The sequence below is a fragment of the Schistocerca piceifrons genome, chromosome 6, assembly GCF_021461385.2.
Source record: "Schistocerca piceifrons isolate TAMUIC-IGC-003096 chromosome 6, iqSchPice1.1, whole genome shotgun sequence".
Lineage (NCBI taxonomy): Eukaryota > Metazoa > Arthropoda > Insecta > Orthoptera > Acrididae > Schistocerca > Schistocerca piceifrons.
This window is the reverse complement of record NC_060143.1, coordinates 588,100,879-588,126,745: the sequence shown is the minus strand read 5'-3', so window position 1 is coordinate 588,126,745 and position 25,867 is coordinate 588,100,879. Positions and strand designations below refer to the sequence as shown.

The 25,867-nt window shown below is 43.0% G+C and overlaps 2 protein-coding genes across 2 annotated transcripts in view; one reads left to right on the top strand and one right to left on the bottom strand.

Annotated features, from left to right (window-relative positions):
- Window positions 1–16,120, bottom strand: part of LOC124802472 (39S ribosomal protein L1, mitochondrial) — a 62,087-nt gene extending 45,967 nt beyond the window's left edge. The window contains exons 1-3 of the mRNA XM_047263262.1: window positions 15,962–16,120; window positions 15,599–15,758; window positions 15,298–15,511 (exon numbers count right to left, since the gene is read on the bottom strand). Of these exons, the coding sequence (XP_047119218.1) occupies window positions 15,298–15,511; window positions 15,599–15,758; window positions 15,962–15,992 (405 nt within the window). The 5' untranslated portion in view covers window positions 15,993–16,120. The remainder of the gene's footprint in view (window positions 1–15,297; window positions 15,512–15,598; window positions 15,759–15,961) is intronic.
- LOC124802473 (CCR4-NOT transcription complex subunit 6-like) overlaps window positions 16,005–25,867 on the top strand; it is a 76,518-nt gene continuing 66,655 nt past the window's right edge. The window contains exons 1-2 of the mRNA XM_047263263.1: window positions 16,005–16,191; window positions 21,439–21,567. Coding sequence (XP_047119219.1) covers window positions 21,447–21,567 — 121 coding nt within the window. The 5' untranslated portion in view covers window positions 16,005–16,191; window positions 21,439–21,446. The remainder of the gene's footprint in view (window positions 16,192–21,438; window positions 21,568–25,867) is intronic.

Below are 25,867 nucleotides of genomic sequence, written 5' to 3'. Positions count from 1 at the left end.
AGGCACCTAAATTACCCAGAATAATACTCGATTACTGTTAAATCTGTAGTGTAACATTATACCTCTTAATGAGTTGATGACATCATTTTAAATTTGTAATTTGGTCAATAACTATATGAAATTATGAAAATCAAATTTTTGTTGCTCCTGGAAGCCATTAGATTGGCAACTTGCAACTGGGACTGTGTGACCATAGCTATCTAGTAATACAGATGACATACAAAGTGTTCAGGTGTTAGCAGTATTGCTCCGAGAAGCATCAATGGCAATAATACTGACCCTTACAAATATTATTTGCATGTTACAAACGTTTGCAATATCTCACACTGAGCTGAAATATGAAATACTTTCTCAGTGAAATTATGGCTATTTACATAGTTGGTTTCACAGTAATCTATACTTACATTTAAATTTAGTAATTGGGCCTGTGGAGTAGGAGTTGTCAAGCAAAAATGTTTTCAATTTCCTTCTACAACTATTTCACTCTTTATCAACACCGGCCAAGACACACTCAGGAGGCCACTTTTGACCTCTTCAAACTGCTGCTGCATAGGATGGGTGGCCGCGCATGGCAGACAAACGGCATGCTTATCTGCTAAGGAAAGCAGCACGCGGGTCTGACAGCAGTAGTTCGGCAGCTTCTCCATAGGGACTCTCAATTGGGCTAGTGTAAAAGGCGCTAGTGGCCAAACGTATTCTACAATGGTAAATTGTATTAAGATGGCATAAGATGGACAGACTTGCAGATCAATAAAGAACATGTAAGTCGTGTTCTGAACAGACAAAGGATCGGTGCAAACAGATGAGGGTGGTCCAAGCCACTACCTAGGAAGTGCCACTTAGAACACGTAGGTCATTGAGGGACTGAGTACAGCGTGTGGCCAGGTAAGACAAGAATGTTTTCTACCATGCTTAATCCCCAGGAATTTCGTAGTTTCAATGAATGGAAGAACAACAGGACCAAGAAGTAAAGATGGTGTAAGAAACCCACTGCACTGCCACCACACAAATGGTTTTGTCAGTGGAAAAGTGCAAGCCACTGTCAACGCTCCACAAGTAATGACGATCGAGACAGTGCTGAAGATGCCGCTTAAGGAGACAAGTCCATGGAGAACTGCAATAGTTCGCAAAGTCATTCATGAAAATGGAGCTGGAGATAGACCATAATAACTTTTAAAGGCTACAGCAAACAGGATGACGCTCAGGATGGAACCTTGAGACACTCCATTCTCCTGGATAAAGGTGTCTGACAAGGCCAAACCAATACATACTTTGAAAACTTGGTCTTCTAAAAATTGCTGAAGTAAATGGGGTAGGCAGCCTGCGAGGTCATCGGTCCCTTACACAAGGGAAAGAAAAGAAAGGAGACATGTAGCACAATAACAGGAGAAAGGAGGAACCAGAAGAACAACAAACACTACTGTGGACAAAACAGGAAAAGAAAACTACAGAGAGAAGCAAGAAACAGGTAGAAGGGGTAAAAACAAGAGAGCAGTGACCGTGGCTGGCTGACCACGAGAACAAAAAGGAAAAGCCAGCCACTCTGTGACACATTATAACATCCACCCTAAAAGCATTAGAGTGGAGAACACAAGGGGAGAAAGGACATGTGCTATAACTTACAAAGAATGATAAAACCCACTGTTATATATAAAAAGTAAAACTAAGTTAGCCGATGAGGCGTTGCCAGCTAAAATTAATGGCAACGAGTCCAGTAACTGAAGAGTCCATTCCAGAGCAGCCAAAGGAAGACAGCTCACCAAGATCCAAGATATGGGCCACTGTCAGCCGGGCGTCGCACTGACACTGAGGTCGGTCATTATGCTGCAGGAGGTAGCCGTGTGTCACCCAAGCATGGCCAATGCAGAGCTGGAAGAGAACCACAGAGTCCCTGTGAGAGGCCCGCATGGAGGACTGCCACACATTCTTAGTCTCCTTAATGGCATGCAGTTTGTTGTGCATGCTGAGGTTATGCGATTTCGTCTCCCAAACCTGCAAAATGTTGCGGCGTAGTACTGAACACAGGTCACATGCAGAGAAGCCGATCTCCATAAGCAGTTTCTGCGTAGCATGTTTGGCCAGCCTGTCGGCAAGTTCGTTGCCTGGGATTCTGACGTGACCTGGGGTCCAGACAAACACACTGAACAACTGGACTGTTCCAGTGCCTGAATGGTCACTACCAAAGGATGACGAGGGTAGAACTGGTCGATAGCTTGTAGGCTGCTCAAGGAGTCAGTACACAGAAGAAATGACTCCCCAGGGCATGAATAGATGTGCTCAAGAGCACGAGATATAGCCACCAGCTCAGCAGTGGAAACACTGCAGCCATTGAACAAGGAATGCTGTTCAATATGTCCTTCACGGACATATGCGAAGCCGATGTGAGCATCAGCCATCAAGCCGTCAGTGTAAACCACTTCGTGGCCTCGGTAAATGTCAAGAATCGAGAGGAAGTGGCAGCAGAAAGTCGCGGGGTTAACTGAGTCCTTAGTGCCACGTGAAAGGTCCAGTCCAAGCTGTGGCCTAGGTGTACACCATGAAGGTGTACGTGAATGGACCTCAAATATAGGTGGTAAAGGCAAGGACTCCAGTTCAGAAAGAAGGGATCGGACACGAACTGCAATTGGAAGCCATGACCTGGGCTGCAAATGCAGGAGATGAACCGCCGTGGGTGGGAAAAGGAGACGGTGATTCGGATGCGCAGGAGAACTACGAACATGTGCAATGTAACTGGCCAGCAGTTGTGCACGCGTAACCTGCAATGGACTCCGCCCTCTCCACAAAGACGCTGGTCACCAGACTCGTCCTAAAAGCTCCTGTCACTAGGCGAACAATACAGTGGTGCACTAGGTCGAGTGAACGCAACGCTGAGGGTGCCGCCAAACCATAAACCAGACTCCCACAGTCAAGGTGGGATAGAACAAGGGCTCTGGACAGCTGCAGCAGTGTAGAGCGATTTGCACCGCAGTTGGTGTTGCTCAGGCAGTGGAGGGCACTGAGATGCTGCCAGCACTTCCGCTTCAGCTGACAACGATGAGAAAGCCACGTCAATCAGGCGTCGAAAACCAGTCCTAAGAATTGATATGTCTCCACTACAACGAGTGGACCATCATAAGGTAAAGTTCTGGATGAACGGTACGATGCCAACAGAAGTGCATAACACATGACTTTGCAGTCGAAAACTGGAAACCATGGGATAGAGCCCATGACGGCACCTTGTGGATGGCTCCCTGTAGATGCCACTCTGCAACGCCAGTACTGGTGGAGCAGTACGAAATACAGAAGTCGTCTTCATACAGAGAAGGTGGGATGGATGGCCCTACAGCTGCTCCTGGAGCATTAACGGCCACTAAAAACAGAGAGACACACAAAACAGAGCCCTGCGGGACCCCATTCTCCTGGATATGGGGGGGGGGACTATGGGAGGCACCAACTTGGACATGGAAAGTACGAAGCAACAGGAAATTTTGGATAAAAATCGGGAGCGGGCCTTGGAGACTCCACTCATATAATGTAGCAAGGATATGATGTCTGTTGGGATGGCAGACTCGAGGGACACAAGATTATCAGTGGTAGAGCGACCCTAGCGGAAGCCACCCTGACATGGAGCCAGCAGGCCACATGACTCCAGGACCCAACCCAACTGCTGACTCACCATATGTTCCAGCAGCTTACAAAGAACGTTGGTGAGGCTGTTGGGCCAATAGCTATCCACATCAAGCGGTGTTTTACCAGATTTGAGCACCAGAATGATGGTGCTCTCCCAGCATTGCGATGGAAAGAGGCCATCACACCAGATCTGATTGAAGATGACGAGGAGATGTCACTTGTAGTCAGATGAGAGATGTTTAATCATTTGGCTGTGGATCCTATCTGGCTGTGTCGAGGCAATGACCAAGGGCACTGAGGAGCTCCCACTCTGTAAATGGAGTGTTATAGGATTCACTGTGGCGTGTAGTAAACGAGAGTACTTCCTCTTACAGCCGCTGTTTGAGAGTGGGAAAGGCTGGGAGGTAATTATTCAACACAGAGGCTCGAGCATAGCGCTCAGCAAACTGCTCGGCAATCACGTTTGCATCGGTTTATAACACGCCATCTATGTTAATACCAGGAACACCTATTGGGGTCTGGTACCCGAAAACATGTTTGATCTTTGCCCAGACTTGGGAAGGTAATGGATGGCACCCAGTGGTCGAGGCATACTGCTTCAGCAACTTCTGCTGACCACCAAGGGACTGCCTTTCACCGGGGGCACCCTAAAGAGCGAGGGATCGTGCTTTCTGCCACAGAAACGATTGTAGTAGTCGCCTGATCAACCACCACATCAATGTTCCTGTGTGGGGGAGATTCAATGGTGACAGCAGAGTTTCCCAGTCCACCTTGTTTAAAGCCCACCTGGTCAGGTGTCCGTGGGCTTAATGCTGGGACAGTGACAGGAAGATGGGGAAGTGGTCACTACCACACAGGTCATCATGTGCTCTTCAGTGGATAGATGGGAGAAGTCCTGGGCTGCAAATTGATAAATCAATGGCCGAGTAACTACCATGAGCCAAACTGAAATGTGTGGTGGCCACAGTATTTAAAGGGCAGAGGTCAACCTGAGACAGTAAAGTCTAGACATTTCTGTCTCAGACAGTAAGCACAGTGCCACCCCACAAGGGGTTATGGGTGTTAAAATCTCCCAAAAGTAGGAAAGGTTTAGGGTGTTGATCAATCAGTGCAGTTAATACAATCAGAGATACTGCACCATCTGGAGGAAGATATACATTGCAGAAAGTTATTTCCTGTGTCGTCCTTATCCTGACAGTCACAGCTTCAAGAGGGGTTTGAAGGGGCACAGTGTTACGACAGACTGAGTTTAGGAATTAAACCGAAACTCCACATGACACTCGATTATGGTTGCTACAGTTCCTGTAGTATCACTTATAGCCATGGAGGGCAGGGGTCTGCATTGCCGGGAACCAGGTTTCCTGGAGCGCAATGCAGAAAGCAGGTGTAAAGCTTAACAGTTGCTGTAGCTCAACCAGGTGGTGGAAAAAACTGCCACAATTCCACTGGAGGGTGACATCATCATGAGACTGGGAAGGCACGGAACATTCAATGAGGCAGTTTATGCCTCAGGGTCACCTAGTGCCACCGAATTTTTGCCTGAGCAATCTATATCCATTGTGTCTGATGGTCCGGAGAGATATAGGTCCTCAGCGGATGCCAGAATCTCCACCTCACCTGCAGATGCAGAGCTTGTAGGTAGCAGAGGTGTGGGTGCCACCACAATTCCCTTGGTCTTGGGGACCTTCTTTTCGGGTTTCCCTTGCTGCTCCTTTGGTTTCCCTGGCTGGGAGGACTTCACTGATTCAGTCTTCGAGACTGAGGATGCGCATTAAAACCTACGACCAGCTGCTTTTGGGCTCTTCAGCCACTGGCAGGTGTCATCTTTCCCACTTGCAGAAACCTGGGAAGGGAGTGACCCAAGGGACCCCTTCCTAGCGAGAAGAGCTGAAGAAGACTTACGCTTCTCTGGCTGTTGCTCCTGAAGTAGGTGGTGTGGGAGCAACAGGGAGGTAAGTGCTCCCCACTGTCAAGGGGGCAGGTGTAATCTTCTGGTTCTGAGAGGTGGCAGGAATTCGAGGAACTGATGGGGTGACAACTGTTCTTGTAGCGGCGGTGTAAGAGGAGGTCATAGCCACAGGATGTATGTGCTCAATTTTGACTTAGTTTCCATGATTTTCCTCTATTTCTGTGAAATCCTGCAGTCTGGCGAGCTAGTTGAATGATGCTCTCCGCAGTTGACACAGATTGGAGGCGGGGCACATGGAGTATTGGGATGTGACGGATGTCCACAATTTCGACATGTGACACTGGAAGTACAGTGGAAAGACATATGGTTGAACTTGCAGCACTTAAAGCACAGCATTGGGGGAGGGATATATGGCTTGATGTCACAGCAGTAGATCATCATCTTGACCTTCTCGGGCAATGTGTCACCCTTGAAGGCCAATATGAAGGCACAGGTGGCAACCTGATTATCCTTCGGACCCCAATGGACGCGCCGGACGAAATGAACACCTCGCCGCTGTAAATTGGCGTGCAGCTCGTTGTAAGACTGCAAAAGAAGGTCCCTGTGGAATGTAAGACCCTAGACCATATTAAAGCTCTTACGGGGTGTGACAGAAACAGAAACATCTCCCAACTTGTCACAAGCTAGTAATGCTCGTGACTGGGCAGAGGATGCTGTTTTTATCAAGACTGACCCAGAGTGCATTTTAGACAAGCCCTCCACCTTCTCAAACTTGTCCTCCAAATGCTCCACAAAAAACTGAGGCTTCATGGACATACGAGGTACCGGGGCGAGTAAGGTTCACTACCATCCTTAGCCTGGCATTCCTCCCATAGCGTGTCCAGGGAGGGGAACAATTTGGGGTCATATTTCTTAACATTGAAGTTAGACTGCCCGCTTAGAGATTGCTGGTGGTGGAACACGAGCAAGAGATGACGTACTACATTGCATGGCGTGTCATCCGCCCTGATGCCACCCACTCAGACAAGAGACCCTCCACATGGGTGCCACCCAGCATCAGCAGGGCCACTTGGCAGGATCCCTGTGTTGTTAGGGGGTACAACCAACAGGGTACATGGCGATCCCACCACAATGGACAGGCTACCATGCCGGATATGAGGTGTTAAGAAGTTCATGGTCATCATTGACGCAGAAAGCGACACTGCAAAGTGCATGGTGAAAAACGCATCCAAGGAGGTGTCCTTGCCCAAGAGATGGAGAGTGAGCGTGACTGCAATGTGACAACGAGAAAACGGGCTAAAGATCTCAAAGCACAATGGACACGATGCACCATGTAAGGCACCCATCCCCAATTGGCTAGCTCTTTGGCAAAATTTAGAAAGATGGAGATCAAACCTGACAGAGGACCAAGGCTGAAATACGAAAGACTCCTTTTAGTCACCTCTTACGACAGGCAGGAATACCTCAGGCCTATTCTAACTTCCGGACCCGCAGGGGGTCTAGAACTCCTGACAGAGGGATCAATTGGCAATTTGGAAAGGTAACAGCTCAGGCAATCACCCTTCCAAGGGCCTGGCCTGTACCAGGGGGTATGGATGAACCCTACCTGTTGATCCGGGGCTGGGAATTATGCGTTACCAAATCACCTGTTACATGTCAAATGTAGGGGCAGCCTTCAGGAGTGCACAGGGAGAAAGAAGAACCAGAGGAACCTGAAATGCCGAAGCAGAGGAAGGTTAGGAGAAGGATTACAAAGAAAGAAAGAACAGATGATGGGTTGTTCTGATGTGAGGCTGTTAAAACCTCAGAACACATTCCCAAAAATATTGTAGACATGATCCCCAGGGGACAGAAAACGAATATCAGAATACAAACTGCAGCATGGAAAGGAAAGAGGAACATAAACGATTAAATAAGGGCATTCCATCAGGAAATGGTGGACAGTTAAAAGTTGGGCGCAACATGCACAAAGTGTTGGGAAGCATCACTTAACAAATGGTGATGGCTAAAAGGACAGTGCCCAATATGCAACCTAGTTAAAATGACCTCCTCGGAGCGAGAGGAGGTCGTCCAAGTCACTGGGAGAGCCTTAATATCCTGGAGCTTGTTCTCATGAAGGGAGGACCAATTGTGATGCCAAAGTAACACCACTACTGACAGACGGCAACTCAGGGATCATCAGAGGGAATGTAAGAACTAGTGGGCTGAGGTACGAAGTCTGCAGCCTTGGCAGCAGCCTCATTTCCTGCCAGACCGATGCGACCAGGAACCCACGTAAACAGCACTGTGGTTCCATAAGAGTGAGCAAGTGACAGCTTTCCTGGACCTGTTGCACTAGGGGATTGCCACTGTGCAGCACACAGAGGCTCTGAAGGGTGCCGACAGTCTGAGCAGATGACAAAATAGAAAAGCCTGTGTCACCGCTGTATGTACTACGTGGCCTGATACAGGGCGAAGTGCTCTGCTGTAAATACTGAGCAGTGTTCTGAAAGCCGATACAAAAAATGTTGGTGCGAATGATGAAGTCACACCTGACACAATGGTCAGTCTGAGAGCCAGTGTATACAAAGGTACTATTGCGAAGATCATGAAACTGAAGGCGACTGAGCTAGGATGGTGTAGTGTCCTTAGGAAGTGAATGAAGGCAAAGGTGAACACAGGCTGCTGCACAAAGCCAAGGTGGTGAAGGGTTTACATCCACCGGGACAGTTGCAGGTAGCGTGAGGTTAATCTGCCAGAGCAAGAACCGAAAGCGAACTCCAGGAGGTGACGGAGAAGACCGACACACCCCATACTGTTGATCAAAGGACAAACTGAAGGAGGCGGCATAGAATGGGTGGCCATGCATGGCACAGAAACGGCACGTATATCTAGTAGTGTGGCAGCTTCTGCAATCGAGGTTGTGTAAAATGTGCCAGTGACCAAACGAATGCTATGATGGTGGGTCGTATTAAGTCGGTGTAAGAGGGCCGGATGTGCAGATGCATAAATGAAACACCCGTAATCTAGTTTCGGACCGACGAGGGACTGGTACAAATGGAGGAGGGTGGTTCAATCTGCAACCCAAGAAGTATCATTGAGGACATGTAGGACACTGAGGGACCGCATACAGTAGGCCGTCAGGTAAGACACATGGGAGGACCAAGAAAGTTTCCTATCAAGCACGAGTCCCAAGAATTTCATAGTTTCAATGAATGGAAGAGCAACAGTCCCAAGATATAAAGGCAGTGGAAGAAACCAAATGCGCTGCCAGAAATTCATACAAACTGTTTTGACAGTGGAAAAACAAAAGCCACTGTCAATGTTCCACGAGTAAAGATGATCGGGACACCGTCAAAGATGCCAGTCAATGAGACAAGTCCACGAAAATCGTCAAGGAAAGGGAGCTGGAGATGTCGGGCTGAAACAGGCCATTATAGGGTTAATGGCGATAGCAAAGAGGACGACACTCAGCACGTAACCCTGAGGCACACCACTTTCCTGGATGAAGGTGTCCGACAAGGCAGAACCCACACGTACCTTGAAGGAAACAGGGCAGGCGGCCACGGAAGTGCCACATGTAGAGAGTACAGAGGATACAACTCCTCCAACTGGTGTCATGGGCTTTTTCTGAATCGAAAAACATGGCCACAGGCTGGGATTTCCACAGAAAACCATTCATGACATGGGTGGGCAAAATGATGTGATGGTAAACTGCAGAATGTTGTGCTCGAAATCCACACTGTGCAGTGGTTAGTGAATAGCGAGACTCGAGCCACCATACCAACCATGCATGAATCACACGTTCCATCACCTTGCAAATACAGGTGGTGAGAGAAAGGGGGCAGTAGCCAGAAGGAAGGTGTTTGCCCTTACTGGGCTTAGGTACGGGTATGACAGTGGCTTCACGCCACTGTTCAAGAAACGTGCCCTCTGCCCAGATGTGGTTGTATGTCCGGTTGTATGTATTAAGCAGAAAGTGCTTGCCCACAAGAGAAAGGAGCTGCAACATCTGAAAGTGAAAGCGTCTCACCCTAAGGGGGAGGATCGAGACGAACTGAGAGCACGATCTAGCTCCCTCAAAGTAAAGGTGGCATGTAGCACTCAGGATTCTCAGAAGAAAAGGGTATCTCTCGAGCCTCCTCCGCTCATTTCCAATGGAGGAAGGCAGGGTAATAGTGGGAGGAGCTCGAAATCTTCCCAAAATGGCGGCTCAAGGTATTCCTTCCATCCTTTCCAGCCTACCAGTTGTGTAGCTGGTGACTCCACCGTGTGAGACAAGAGTCTGATGGCTTGTTGCACAACTGGATGAGGAGACAGTGATGCTACCATGACATGAGCGATTTTACAACCTCAGAGCTGAATTTGACGCTGCATGTCTGCGTGGCCATCTCCTTCATGGAGGGAGATATAGCAAGAGCAGTACTGTAAGTGCCAGATGGTAAAACGCAGGGTTTGCGACTAGCCAATAACTTGCAAGCGACCGGGTAAAGTACTTTTTCCTTTATCCAGATCACCTGCACAGAACGCCCATCGAGAAACACAGGACAATCTCTAGAGGCAGCAGTACGGTCGCCACTGCAGTTGATGCAGCACGGAGAATGAGGCGGACAATCATCCTCGTGCGGATCCCCACCACAGGTTACACATTTGTCCGAGTGTCGACAAGGCATTCGAGTGTGGTTGAAACGATGACACTGGTAGCAGCAAATTGTGTTTGGAATGTACGGTTGGGCTATGGTAACTTCATAGCCTGCTTTGATATTGGGTGGAAGCACCACTACCAGTGAGAGAAAGAGTGCGCGTGGGCACTGGGGAGGCATCTACCTTTTTCATCACCTGATGGATGGCAATGACACTCTAATCAGAGAGGTACATCTGAATCTCTGCCTCAGTCGACTGTTGAGCAGCCTAGTGTAAGAAACACCACAAGATGAATTCAGAGCTCTACGAGCCTCGACACAAACACAATAGCCACGGAGAAGCGAAGTGGCAAGCAGTTGTTGAGCTCGAGAATCAGAAGTAATCTCCAAAAATCAAAGTGCCGTAGCCCAAATGAGAGTAGGAATTCTCAGGGCCGGCAACTGCATCAACACCTCTCTGTATTACAAATGGATTTACCATTGGAAAGGACTGACCGTCTTCAGTACAGGAAATCATTAGGAACTGTGGTGCAGCTGGGAGGGTCTTTGAATCGGGAGCTTCATTCCATTTACATTTGGTAGACATGGATTGCAACATGAAGACTGGTCACTGTGAGAAAATGCCCACGATTGCCAGCATCTCTGATGGCGCACTCCTTCCACCTGGGGGACCCTTCACCAGGGAGCGAACCCAACTTAGTTGATTGTTCACAGCTCAGGTCACACCTCCGACACCTGACAGAGGGACCAATCAGCAATTTGGGAAGGTAGCAGCTCAGGCTACCACTCCTCCCTGGGCTTGGCTTGTACCAGGGGATATGTGCAAATCCTACCTGTTGACGCGGGGCTGGAAATTACATGTTACCCAGTCACCTGTTTTGCATCAGACACATGGGACAGCCTTCAGGAGTGCACAGTGAAGAAGACAAAAAAGAGGACCTTCAAACGCCGAAGCAGATGGAGGACAGGAGAAGGCGAACAAAGAAGGTAAAAAGGAATGAAACACAAGTGGTGAGACCATTCTTACATCAGCTATGGACGATGCAGAACATTCCCAAAAACACCCCAGACATGTTTCCCAAGGGAGGGGAAAAAGAATATCAAGAGGATAGACATGCAGCATAGAAGGGAGAAGATGCTGCAAAGGCTGGGGCCACGTTGTAGCCAAGCACGAACCCACCAAAGAGCTCAAAAACCCCAGGCAGCTCATAACTCTTGTATGAGTACATTTTTGGCAAGCATGGGCCTTTTTTTCTCAGGCTCATTCTGTAGGACAGGTCCCCTGCTGACAATCCAGCTTGCTCGTAGAATGTTGATACTGACTTTTCCTACTTTGTTTCATTTACTTTAGATAACATGTTTCAGTTAACTTGCGTTTGGTCCCCTAATCTGGATTTGACCACCTTTCAAAGTTTTTTACCGATCATGCGTGCCTTGTAGGAAGGTCGCCCAAAGTTGAGTAGCCAGTCAACGTGACGAGTTGTCAGTTATGTGTATAGTGGAAGCCGCTAGCCATGTAGGGACTGTACTGTCGATGTCAAAGCTGCTGCCCTCCAGCGTGTGCTGAAGAGGAGGTGCCTGTTCATTTGGGGCATTGAAAGTCTAGGCACTGGTTAACATGCCAAATGGGCTTTGCTCTGATTGGGTGGTACCTATTGGAAGAGCATTCATCTGAAGTATGAGGCATCACGAAATGGCCCAAGTTATCTGCCAGTGACCTTGAGGTTCCAGCAGTCTCCTCAGCCAGACTGCAATTCAGGCTGGTAGTTACGACACTAGGAACTTTACCTACTTGGGCACGCCACAGGAAAAAAACAAACCAAGGGACTTATGAGCTGCCTGGGGGATATATTAAAACTATTCCTGGTTTTTATCTGAACAAATGGTGGATCTTTTCTCTGTATGAAACTATTATTGTTTCTGGAGAATATGAAAACTGACTAGGCAAACTCTCTTCCTGTAGCAAATTAGAGTTATTCTATCTTAATTAAGGCATCAAATCCTACCCAGTCCCAGGCATTACTCTCCTGTAAACAACTTGGTGATGTACCTCATACCATAATACATCATAAGAACCTCAGCACGATACAGCGATTAATTTTTCACTGCAATCTAACCTACAGATGGCCAAAGAACTATTTGAACACTTAGAGAGGATTTCCCCACAAGGCCTGCTAGACAATGAGGTAGACACTGGTGCATTCATTCTCACTTTTGAGGGGGTTTTTAGTGTGCATCACCACCTGCAGGAAATTCCACTTTGTGTGGTAGAGGCCTTCTGATTGACCAGCTTCGTTTCAATCTTAATCTGTGTCTCCTCAGTGACAGCACTCATTCACATTTTAATGCCAGCCACGGCACCTTTCCGGCTGTCAACCTACAATCTCCTTCGCCGATCTCATGGTTTCAGTACAGTGGTCGATGCATGACTATCTTTGTTACAGTGCCCTCCACCCAAAATATCATTTACCACACTGAGTTCTTGAAAAAGCTGACTAGCTGCCATATATCTGTGCCACTCCATTCACACACTCTCTGTTAGACGGTATCACTGATATTGTGGGTAACGTCGCCAAGGGAATCTCCTATATTGCTGGATCAGCTATCCCCAATTTTCTACTGACCACACAGCTATTGGCCAGTGCCATGGTGGACAAAAGGCATTGCAACAGCTATTGAGGATCATCCAAGAGCTCTACAATGCCTAACATGATACCCTTCACAGTCCATCCTCATTACTTGTCTAGTGAAATGCAGTGAGAAGTAATGCTGTGAGCACTACTTGTCCTCCTCGGATCTTCGTACCAGGTGTGGGCCGATCTCGGTGGTTTGCTGGGCCACCGAAGCTCAACAACTGTCTCAGCTCTCCTCCTTCATGGCGGAAAATCTACATCTACATACATACTCCTCAAGCCTCTGTACCCTCCCAGGCAGCTCATATATCTTGTATGAGTACATTTTTGGCAAGCATGGGCCTTTTTTTCTCAGGCTCATTCTGTAGGACAGGTCCCCTGCTGACAATCCAGCTTGCTCGTAGAATGTTAAAACTGATCCACCAGAAATTTTTATTTGATACACATCTACAATAGGATTCGAAACTGTAAACATCTGTCAGTTCTGATGACAACTCTACAAAGGAATTATTCTTTTGTAGTTGATGAACTATGGAGCTTTGGCACAGTGAACGTATTTAGGTGTTGAAAGATACTTGGAAAAATTAGTATGAAAAGAAGTTTTGTGGGATAAATTGTAGAGAGAGGTATTGCTAACATCTGTAAAATAAAGAGTGTTACAGTAGAAATCTTTCATTATATCCTTTGAGTAAGAACACACAATAAATAATATGGTTTAGTTTCAGTTAATTTTAGGTGATTTTTTTTCCCCATGTGATGTTGATCATATTCATGACAACTAACTATTATGTGGAATGTCAGAGGGGATAAATTAGATGTTATTTATCTCTGTGAAAAACATGGCAACATGCAGACCACTGGGTTTTTGTTTTAATCTGTGACAAAATTTGATAAAGGTAACCTAACCACATACATACTACCTACTTCTAATTTGACCTAAGGAACACAAGTTGTCAAGTAGAAATTATTTTACTTTAACTTATCATCTAACATCACCTTTAATTCATGAGGGACTTGGTAATTTATTTTCATGGCTGCATACTTTGTTCCTGTCTGTGTATGAGCAAGGTTAAGTTATGGATAGCATAGGCTATTTTTGTTCATGATGTTACACTTATGAATACTACTATTTGGCCATATTTTTAAGTAAGGCCTAAATCTGAACAAAAAATGGGTCGACAGAAGCGTCCGATCCCACGTGTCTGCTTTGACCCGTGACGTAAGAGTGTTGTCGTGTGTGACGTCAAGACGGCGCGGAGTTTGGTTCGAGTGTGGCTGTCTCCAGTTCTGTTTTATCTTATTTTATTTACTTTTCTGATCTGTTCGTTCAATCTCGTGAGATTTTTTTTTTTAATTTAAAAACACTTATTACTTATTTTAATTATCTGTTTCCTCGAATTTCTGTTTTAGTTTATTATATTTATCTTTCTGATCTGTTCATTCTATCCCATGAGATTTTTTTTTTTTTAAAGACAAAAAACACTAATCAGCTACTGAAGCATCTTTATCTTCTATGGGTTGCAGGGGTTACGACCCCTGGGGAGGTGGGTGGGTATTCATGCATGGCTGTCTTCACTTACATGTTGTAGCTACGCAAGGCGTCTAAATTTGTTTGTATTTAGTTTGCCCCCCCATCCAAAACACCCCATTTCCCGCGCTTGTCCCGTTAGTGTCATTAGGCTTCTTGTGGAAAGAGTGTGTGTTTGTTTTTGTTTCCGCCATATTTGTGACATCATGGGTCAAAGCAGACGGGTGGGATCGGACGCTTCCGTATTTCCCAAAAAATTTCACATAAGATTATACATATTGTGAGGATGTTGCTACATACTGAAAAAAGCAATCCAGGTCTTTTCCAGTTGTACTGTTAACTATGATCGCTGTTGTTCCACTGTGACATAAAATTATGTTGTTAACATTCTTTACTCTTTCAAGAAATTGTCTACACGAAGCATGAGGATGGCCCCTAGATATCCTTATAACACATTTTTGTGAAACGAGTTACTTCTGTTTACACATGGAATTTCCCTCAGAAAACTATTCTATATGACATCAATGAATGGACATTCCAAGAAAAGAACGAGTTCTAATACTTTCACACCCAATATCAGCAATTACACATAGAGCAAATTGAGCTGAACATTTGAGAAGATCTACAATACGTGATTTCTAATTTATGTCCCGGTCAATTGACATCCAGGAAATTAGAACAATCAATTTTACACATCCTATTTTCTCTGTGTCATATTGTTACTAATGATGTTATCTCTTGCTTTGTACAGAACCGAATGAACAATATTTTTAAGTTCAATCATACACTATCTACCCAGACCTGATCAATAATATTTATGATTAGGGGCCTACTTCAGTTTTTCCTCTTGTTTTACTTGATTATGGTGCTTGCATTGGCAGCAAGGGACACAATAGATTGTGGTGCTTGCATGGTCAGCAAGCAACAAAATCAATATATTACACGATCCACTTACTTCAAATTAAAACAAGTATTTTTAACATAATTTGGTCTTACTTTCTTGTCTGTGGACATGTCCAGTTCAATAAAGGCGAAGAGTGGTGCATCTGGAACATTGTACATTGTTGGGTGGTGGGTTTCTCGATGACACTGTACAGCTTCAACAAAGTCGTATACCCTCCACTGATAATACCTGCCAATCCACACATCGTCACTGGAAACTGGCTTGTGGCTGTCGTTCAGACGTTTAGAAATAAGTGGCAATTTATCTCTGTAACAAGACAAATGTGGCAATTCATCAACCTGAGTAACACGCAATATTTAGAAATAGAAAAAAACGTAAACGCAATGTGTTTACTTCTTTTCTCTCAGCTTTGGCGGAACCCATGCAACTTTTTTGATCTCCACTTTAACTTTCTTTTTTCTTGCTTTTTCGCGAGTTCCCTTTCGCGCAGCAAAATTTCTGGCCTGCCCATAACAAATTGGAACCAGAAATCTTGAAGTCACGGCACGAATACCTGTGCACGAAGTTTACCTGCTTAGGCCAGAGGTTACACATAACCTACAAAAATTATAATAATTTCTTAAAACATGTATCGACTGCGTTTTATTATTTCAGTTGTCAGATTCGCATGACTAGTGTATAAAGCGCCAACTTTCGGAAGAATAACTTCGAACAACGCCAAAATACAATAAGCGACGGCTCTCCGTGCTTACTAACCTCCCAACGTCGCTGCCATATTCCTCAGCATCGTCTCCCGTCGGCAGCACTCGTCTAAGTACGGAGCATTTCGCAGGTCAACAACCAATCCAACGAGGAATATTTCTCGTAGCGAACACTTTTGATAAATGGCGAAGCAGTGTTTGTCAAGATAGTTTTGTTTACAAGAAAGTAATATCGGTGCACTCCAGCAATAGAGGATTTTGGTGTCTGTTCGGAGGTAGATGAAGGTGCGTTGTAGTTTCGTGAAGTGGTTACGTTACCGCATGCTGTACCTAACGTGAAATTATGCTCTTAGTACACAAAACCCAACTAGTTTGCATGAACCTGATGAGAAACATCAAGTAGCATCTTTTCGGATATGGTAGTCTGTTTAGTTTATTGCAGTTCACATGTGTTTGGATTGGTGTAATAAGGCTCTAGGAGTGCTTACAAGCGTTTATACAGCCATTTCGAAGGCCAGTTACATATAGTGCATCGTATGAAACAAAATATAACGAAATGAAGTTCACAAATATTTGTGGAATGTTGAATAACCTAACAGCAGACGGAATGCTGCATGTGTTTGAGTTGTGCACAACGATCAGCTGACACGAGAAAGCCAGGCACATAAATTGTCATCTTATTGCCATTCCGCTGATAATTTTAAAATTGGACGCTAAATATCGTGAAGATTACAATCAAAATAAAGCATTTTGCTCCTGTGGATGGCTCATCACAAAACTGCCAAAAAAAGAAGGTAAAATGTTGTTTTTACTCGGGTGTTATAAAAAAAAAAAAAAAAAAGTTGCGCTAAAATCTCTAATCGGATTACCCGAGAGTAAGCTGGTAAACTGCACCAAACACATTCCTCCGACTGGGTTGTCTTGAGAGAATTTATAAATTTTTGTGAGGATACACCCCCATGCCCCTCTTCCTTTTAGGAAAAGCGTAACATATCTCTCTCTCTCTCTCTCTCTCTCTCTCTCTCTCTCTCTCTCTCTACCTCGTTTTTGATACACAGTCTTTTTTACTGTACATTGTAATTTGTTTCCTGTAACCTGTGTGATGGCGAATTTTAGCGAACTACCATTCGCGCATGGGTACTGTAGGTAATATTGTATGCCTTAATAATACCTGGATTCTGAGTAATAACACTTGGGTATGTTTCAGTCTTTCTCAAGTGTTGATTAGGGTGGGCGTGCGCCCTCAGTGTAAACCACTGTTCTGATCTAATTCATCATGACCATTCATACAACAAAAATCGCATCCACTCTTGCCTCGTTGGTTTACTATTAATTGAAGAGGATTTATCTGTTGTACTTAATGACCCTCTACCTATAAACATAAGCAAACCTTAATCTACACTTACAACAACGTAAATAGTACTTCAGAAAGCACTAATAATGTTCAAAATTAAATTAAATTGCAAATAGTATCCTGCTTTCACTTCTGTTGGTCACAGATTCCTAAATTATCTGCATAGATTCTTCATTACTTCCTGCACAGCCTTACATTGAGTAAAATCTACTTACTACGACTTATAGAAACATATGTATCAGGTCCAGTGAAGGCTTTAAATGATAACTCTAGGAATATATTACAGTCACCTACATATTGCTCACATAGGGATCATGAGGGTAAGATCATAATAATTACTGCACACACAGAGACATTCAACCAGTCATTCTACCCGCACTCCGTACGTGAATGGAACAGGAAGAAAACCCAATAACTGGTACAATGGGACATATGCTCTGCTGTGCACCTCACAGTGGTCTGCAGAGTATAGATGTAGATGTACAGATAGAAATATTGATTTAAATGGAATATGTTTCTGAAGTTGTTGTGAGCCATATTGATAAAGCCACTCATTTTCAGTTCAGTCAAAACCCACATAGTGAAGAGTGTGCGGAGATGGGGAATTTGGAGAGGGGATGGGGTGATGGAATTGACTAATAAAAAGGCAATACCCTTACATAGTTTAAAGAAATGGAAAGACAATGAGAATTCAGGTGATTGCAAACTGTGATTTGTGCTGCAGATGTAGATGACTGAGACTTAAGAATAACTCTTTTTTAGGAGTTGCATTGTTTGTCACATATTTTTGCTTCAATGTATAATAGTAATAATAATAATAATAATAAAATCCTTTATAATGTAGAAGGTTTGAACAATTGATTAGTCATGTCAAATGCTTATTGAAAGTCACGAAGTGCTATATCTACAAGACTGTCCTGATTGATGGCAAATGAGAAAGTGCGAGTTAGGTTTTGCATGACCAATGTTTTTGTAATTGGTACTGGATAGCATGGAGGAAGACATTCTATTTGAAATACTTAGGCCTAATCATGTTTGAACTCTGAATATGTTCTATGATTCTACAACAGATGGATGTCAGTGGGATAGTAGATTATCCCTTTGTTACTCTTCATGTAGACAGACATGATCTGTGCACTCTCTCTCTCTCTCTCTCTCTCTCTCTCTTTATTATTATTATTATTATTATTATTATTAAAGACCTCCTTTCTCAACCTCACAGGTACTAATAGATATTTACAGTGATGTGAGAATTGAATTGAGGCAGTACTACGGGAGTTTTCTTCATGGAAAGGAATTGATTTTACCATCACTAACTGCTTTTGCATGTGACCAGAATTTCTTTGGCTTTTGTGAGAGATCTTTTGATAATATTCTGCTACAGTAGGCACTGCCCATTGCACTCTTGTAAACCAAAAATGTGTCATCATCATCTGTATTCATAGCTCTATACTTTATTTTACACTTATTAGAGAGGAGTGTCTCTTTCTTTCATTGTCTCGTTAAAGTTAACGTATAGGCTAGTATGGAAGTGTCCCTTCCATCATGAATTGTTCTTTTAGGTAGGCACTGCATATCTATCAAGTGCATGGTCAACTATTCTTTAAACTGGAGCCTCAGTTCTTCTGTGTACTCATGTCCAGAACTGTTTGCTTTAAATTACTCATTGAGGTATGATACTACTGGCTCTTTATCGAGTTTGAGAATACACAAATCTTCCAAGCTATTTTAGTTATCCCTGTACTGCAGTAATAATTGTTCCTGTAACTGCCTCATGGCTACTGATACTAGTGCAAAGACCGCAAGAAAGGATGTTTTAGCATAGATTGCACAAGTTGCCTTAACAAATAAATTAAATCTCAATATTCACTTAAGAAATTTCCATAACTGGCATTGGCCTGTTGACTTCTGTCTCAGGTTCTTCGGCTGATGCTTGTTTGATGATTTTTTCTGACCTATTGCCAGCACGTGTGGCTGGCATTGTCAAAGCTTCAGCTTCTATTGATTTGATTATTTAATCTTCAGCCACAAGCTAAACTCCAGTCCACTGCCAATAATGGAGGGTGAAGCTTTGACAATACTAGCCCCCTGTGCTGGTGAAGTATCAGAAAAATCATATGATCTAAGATGGATAAGTCGAGCACAGCCAGTACCTTGGTCTCCGAGGTCAGCTGAGATGAATCATCTGTATGCTTGTGTGTGGATTTGCCTCAGAAGTGAAGTGTACAGCATTCCTGTTGGTATGGTTGAAGAATTGGAACAGAAACTTCTATGTCTTGACAGGATTTAGCAGATGAACAGGGAGGTGGTATTTGAAGGAATTGGCATTCCACTGCAGAGTCTAGTGCAGTATTGTCTCAAAATATAATAATCCTTTGACTGGTAAGAGTCTACAGTAAATTGAGAACATCTCCTTCTACTGGTAGGATGTACAGTAAATTGACATTGGACATTGAACAGCGAAAGTAGTATTGTATTTCTTACAGAAGTAGGCCTTAGCTAAAATTTCAAAATCATTTATGCTCATTAGGACAGTTCTGCATACAGATGTTAGTGGCAGTTTGTAACCACAAATTTGCAATTATTTGGTCGGTGTATAAGTTTTTAACATTATTGCGTAAGTTTAATAAACACAACAATAGACATAACAGAGACTTTAAAGCAATAATATAGTCTCCTTCACTATTTACAATAGTCTGTCAGTGCTCGAGTGACTTTTCGATTCCGTGGCTGTAACATGATTTTTAGATGAAGAACTCATTGAGCCATGTTGGGAGTGCATTTTTACCCAGTAAGGAAGTTCCTGGAAGGGTGTCTGACAGATAGCGGAAAAGGTGAAAATCTGAGCCTGAAAGATAGATGGAAATGGTGGGTGTGGAAAACTTCCGAATCCAGTTCCTGTATTGATTTTTTTGTTAGTCTAGCTGGCATTATTGTGGAATAGCATCCTTTCGTGCAGCCTTCCTGGTCATTGATCTTGGACTGCGTCTGCAAGACGTCTCAGCTGTTGACAGTAAATGTCAGCAGTGATGGTTACACCTCAGGGAAGCAATTCACGGTACACCACGCCGCACTATTCCACCAGATACATAACATTATGTTTTGCGACTGCACACAGATTATTGTACAGGTAGTTGCTACTTTGTTTGGGCTCAACCATTCCTCCTGGTCTTGGAGCATGCAGTACTCATACAGCCGATTTTTGAACCTTCCCATTGTACACAAATGTCACGTGATGATCGAATGATCACAATTAATCACATTTGCCAATTCTTGAGTACATTAACTTGAATCATTGTGGATTAATGTGTTTAAGCGATCTCTATTGAAATCCGAAGGTCTTCCTGAACATGGAGAGCCACTAATGTCAAAACGATCCTCCTTAAAGTGAGAAAACCATTTTATTGGCATGCTCTGTTCAATAGCATTATCCCCATACACAGCATAAATGTTTCTTAATGCCTCCGCTGCTGTCACCCTTCTTTTGAACTCGAACAGAAGAATATGTCAGAAATGTTCCGGTTTCTCCACTTGGCACTCTATTTTTCCAGTGTCCACAGCTCCACTGACTATCTCCAAATAACAAAATGACATTATGTAAACTCAAATAGCACAGTGGACTATAAATAAAAAATTACGTTCAGTAAATAAACCTATATCAAAGGAAATACCAGCATGCAAAACAAAAACGCTACGAACATATCCACCGACATAATATTTCACAAACTGCTTGTTTGCAGATCCAAATTTGCAAGAAAATTTTGGTTCTCTCATCTTAACATTCGCTCATGTCAGGTTTATCTTCTAATTACAATACAACCTGTGTACAGATATTGCACTCGGGTGCCCCAGGTACCCTGTCAGCTTAGCACCCCAAGTGGATAATTGTCACTTGGGGCTTAAATGAGACCTACTTTTGTACTAGGAAAAGAACTGAGAGTGAAAATATATTTACCAATTAAGCTTAAGGTACTGCATGACATTTCAAATATGTTGGACTGAAGGGGAGTGTTGCTATGACAGACATCCTGTGACTGAAATGGTCGTATTGTATAAAGCAGCTCATAGCAGTTTACATACATATATTATGTTACTGGTTGTTATTTCTCCTAGGTTACTATATTTTATTGTAACCCCATACAGGCTAAAGAAAGTGATTCTTTCATCTTACTGTACAGGTTTTAACATGTCACGAAACCACAAGGAAAAGTACGAAGGCACCAATTCACGGAGGGCACACACAATCATGTCTCCAGAGGACGCAGCTTCTGGAAAGAGATCTGATTGGACGGAGTTGGAGATAACAGGTATACATCATTGGACTGCACTGTAATTTATTTTGAAAGATACCTCTGTGTTCTAATGTTGACAAAAATGCTCGCTCTAATCATATATTAAATAGCAGTGTAAGCATAGTAATTTTAGAAACAGCAACCAGTCAGAGATAGGTTGAGACTAAGTAATTCACTCACGTAGCAAGTTGGTAATCAATGTCGTACAAGAACAATTTTAATATTGTTAACCTTCCTAACATCTTAGGCAATAACAATTGGCAGATGATTCATAGTAATTAATTTAGAAGCAGTGTGATTTCTTGGCCTTGTGTATTAATTGTGAAAGTCTTAAAAATATGCTCACAAAATAGAAGCATTTATTATTTGTCATAAGTCAGAACTCTGTTTATAATATTTCCCCTTTTAGAGTCGTTGAAACATTAGTTTTTAAAACTGTTTCATTTACCAAAAATACATCAAATTATTTCTAGTCTTTTGGTTATTTCTTTTATTGGGCATCTAGTGGCACTTAACTGCCTTAAATATAAATGCATACATACCACCCATAACATCGTCTTTTTGGAGACGAGAGACTATGAAGACGATTTTTACAAGTCATAAGTTAGGCGATCTGAAGTTTTCCCGGTGTATTTCCAATTTGAACAGTTCTCGGGTATCCGACCGGGTAGCGTCGTAATTTCTCCACAATATTTTGGCAGACGTACACGCTGCCATCTTCGGGCACCTGAAGATGGCAGCGTGTACGTCTGCTGAAATATTGTGGAGAAATTACGACGCTACCCGGTCGGATACCCGAGAACTGTTCAAATAAGTCATAAGTTGCCTGAATTGGTGTTTCTTTTTTTCTCACCCAAAAAAAGAAGTCCACAAGCCTTTAGTAACTTAGTTTTCTTTGAAGATTTTGGAGGAAATCTGGAGAAATATATGCTTTTAACTTCACCTGACTTGGAATTATTCTTCCTGCTGGACTGTACGTGAATTTATTTGACTCAATCTCTGCCAGCTACTAGGATATTTATCTTCGATGTGCTAGTGTACTATGTGTAGCGTTCTAGGTACTTTGTGTTGCCCACTGGGCACTCTTTCTTAGAAATAAATCATTAAGATTTTGCTCTTGCGAAGTCAGCTCCTTTTTTCTGAAAGCTCTAATGATTCATTTGATACTTGATGGTGTATTGTTCTTAATGGGCTATCAATTGGCTAAACTTTTATCCCTTGTAAATTATAAGAGACAGTCAGATGAAAAATAGATAGATGGGAAAAAAAGTAAGTAAACTGTTTATTATTTCAAAAGTAAGTGCCCTGACTGTTAATAAATTTATGCAACTGTGAGACAAGCAGTCAGTGCCTCGCCTCACGGAAAAATGTTTGCAGTTGCCTATGGAACCATGTACAGTAAAAAAGGACAGTGGTTGTGGTTTTCCAGTGTTAGAAACCCAAGTAATGATGTGCTTCAGCTGCTGCGTGCGCTTGGTACATTTCGCCATGTCAGATCTGTCACTCAAATGTATGTTATTTTTTATTATGCATGCCTGTATGAATTGTTCTGGTGGTCTAGCTACTCTGTCCCACCACCTTGTAAAAACTTTCCCTTCTTCTTGACTTCGATCCTTTGGAGTGTGGTGTTGAAATATGAGATCACAACAACTAATTCAAGCTACAAAATAAACTTTGAACTCTTAAATTGCACTTCTGTATTATTTTAATTCTTCCTCTCTCACAATTACAACTTGCAATAGTCTAAACATTCAGCATAATATTGAACATGTGATCCATAGGCCATACATCAAAGTTACATCTTTTTACATCAGAAAGTGTTTCATTTGTTTTGAGTCCCTGTTGAGATTGTTGGTGGCCCTCTTACTCCAAGCCTTCCATGATGCTACCAACTTAAGTGTCAAAGCATTTCTATATCCTTGTGCAGCAAGTGAGTGCACTCATCCTCTGACGACTCCCTGCTCCCCTCATTATTATTGCTCATGCACACACTATACAGACACGGGCAAGGGCACATAGTATCTACTCTTTTTTCTACACTACTAAACATTTACCTGCTACCACAGTCATCTTTAGCTGGTACAAATCCCAAAAGTGGAACAGAGTATTTGATAATCTGCCCTGTTGCACTACACGTGATTGTATACAGCCATGCATGTCTTATTCCAAAGCAAATAGACGGCCACAAGTCTCTTCTTTCAAGGTCTCAAAAATATGGACACTGTATTGGGAGAGATCGGGACAGCATGTGTGTGCATTTGTAGCTTACAGGCACTCAACAGTGAGGTTATCAGTGCTCTGAAGGGACTGTATGGAGGATATTCAAGGGCTTCACTAAGGAATTTCTGCAGTGTACTTAAAACAACTATGGCAAAATGTTGGCGGGCATTATCCTGCAACAGAATGGTGCCCTCTGTCAACATTCCTGGGCATTTGGTCTTGATGGCACACTCAGTTTTTGCAAACTGTCCATGTACCACTGTGCATGGTTTGCGACCCTGTGTTCCAGAAAGTCAATGAACAGTGGGCTGTTACAGTTAAAGGATATGGTTATCACAACCTTCCTGTAGCTGACGTGCTCCAGAAGTTTTGCTGGGGAGCCCGTACACATCCTCGATACAGTTCCTATCTCTCCCCATGGGATTTCCTATTTTAGGAGCCCTGAAGAAATAAATTTGTGGCCATCGATTTGCTTCAGAGGAGGAGGTGTATACCTGGGTAGTTCTGCTTCTGTAGGCCAGTACCAGCATTTTTTCATGAAAGCATTGACCATCTTGTCTCACAGTGGGATACATTTATGGTGAGTTCTTTTGAAATAATAAATGTTTTGCAAACTTTTTTTTCTAACTGTCTAGTTTTTATTTCAATGTTCCTTATAAATTTTATCCTGTTCAGACACTAGTACCATTTACATGATGCAAATTATGGAAAATAAACACTAAAATGTACTTTATTAGTAAAAACAAATTGTGCAAAATCCAGGTTACAAATAGTTTTGGAAGTTTAAGTAGCTCCTAATGCAAATGGGCTGCCACTTCATTTCTTCTTAGTAACTGGGCAGTATAAGGCTGCACATACAGTAAGGAAGTGTTATTTTAATAGAAACTAAAAACCAAGGCAATTCTGCAGTGTGCAAGACACTCAGGTCTGTGTGTATCGAAAAGGCAATCTCTTTATATGAGGTGCAAATCAATGAGCATTGTGTTTACATAATCCAGAAGATGCAATGCAGAGTAGATGAATTGTGCGTATCACATAATAGCTGTGACAAAAAGGCCTGCTTATGTGCACATAGCATAGTCTGCAGGCACACAGTTTTGATCACACCTCCGTAGTCAGAATCTATGTGTTTGTGATTTTAAAGAAGAACTTAATTGTGCATATCAGGGAGCTGATGCAGTGCTGCAAGAAGAGCTAAAGGTTGGAGATACATGTTCACTGTCTGGTAGTACATATGAGATTTGTTCAGTACAGTAACTACAGTTTTCGTCATCTAGTAATTTTTGGTGTTAATCATTCATCCATTCAAATCACTATCCAGCTCATTCCTTTTTTCCTAGCTTTCTGCATAGGTTTTCTTGATGGTTCTAATTACATTTATGAGACTGTTAAATCAGCCTAAGGTGCAGTTAACTTATTCAGGAGGACAACACTTCAAATCAAAATCTGGCCCTTCAGATTAAATTTTTCCACCACTTTCCTAAGTTTCTTAAGGCAAAGGGCCTCTGCTGATTTCCTTTTCCACCCTTTCACAATCAGAGCTGCTTCTCCATGTCCAAATTTTTAAATTCCTGGGATTACAACTTGATAATAAATTCAGTTGGGAGGAGCACACCACAAAACTGCAGAAACGCCTTAACAAATCTGTGTTTGCAATTCGAGTGTTAGCAGACATAGGCGACATAAAAATGAAAAAGCTTGCATACTTTGCCTACTTTCATTCCATAATGTAATATGGTATAATATTTTGGGGTAACTCTTCAAGTCAAACAAAAGTTTTCAGAGTCCAAAAGTGTGTAATACGTGTTATTTGTGGAGTAAATTCGTGAATGTCATGTAGAAACCTCTTCAAAGAACTGGGTATACTAACCACTGCCTCTCAGTATATTTACTCCTTAATGAAATTTGTCCTAAATAATATATCTCTTTTTCCAACAAACAGCTCAGTTCATACATACAAAACCAGGAACAAAAATGATCTGCACAAAGACTTAAAAGCACTTACTTTAGTTCAAAAAGGGGTCCACTACTCAGTAACACTCATCTTCAATAATTTGCCAGCAAACATAAAAAAATTAGTTACAAATAAAGATCA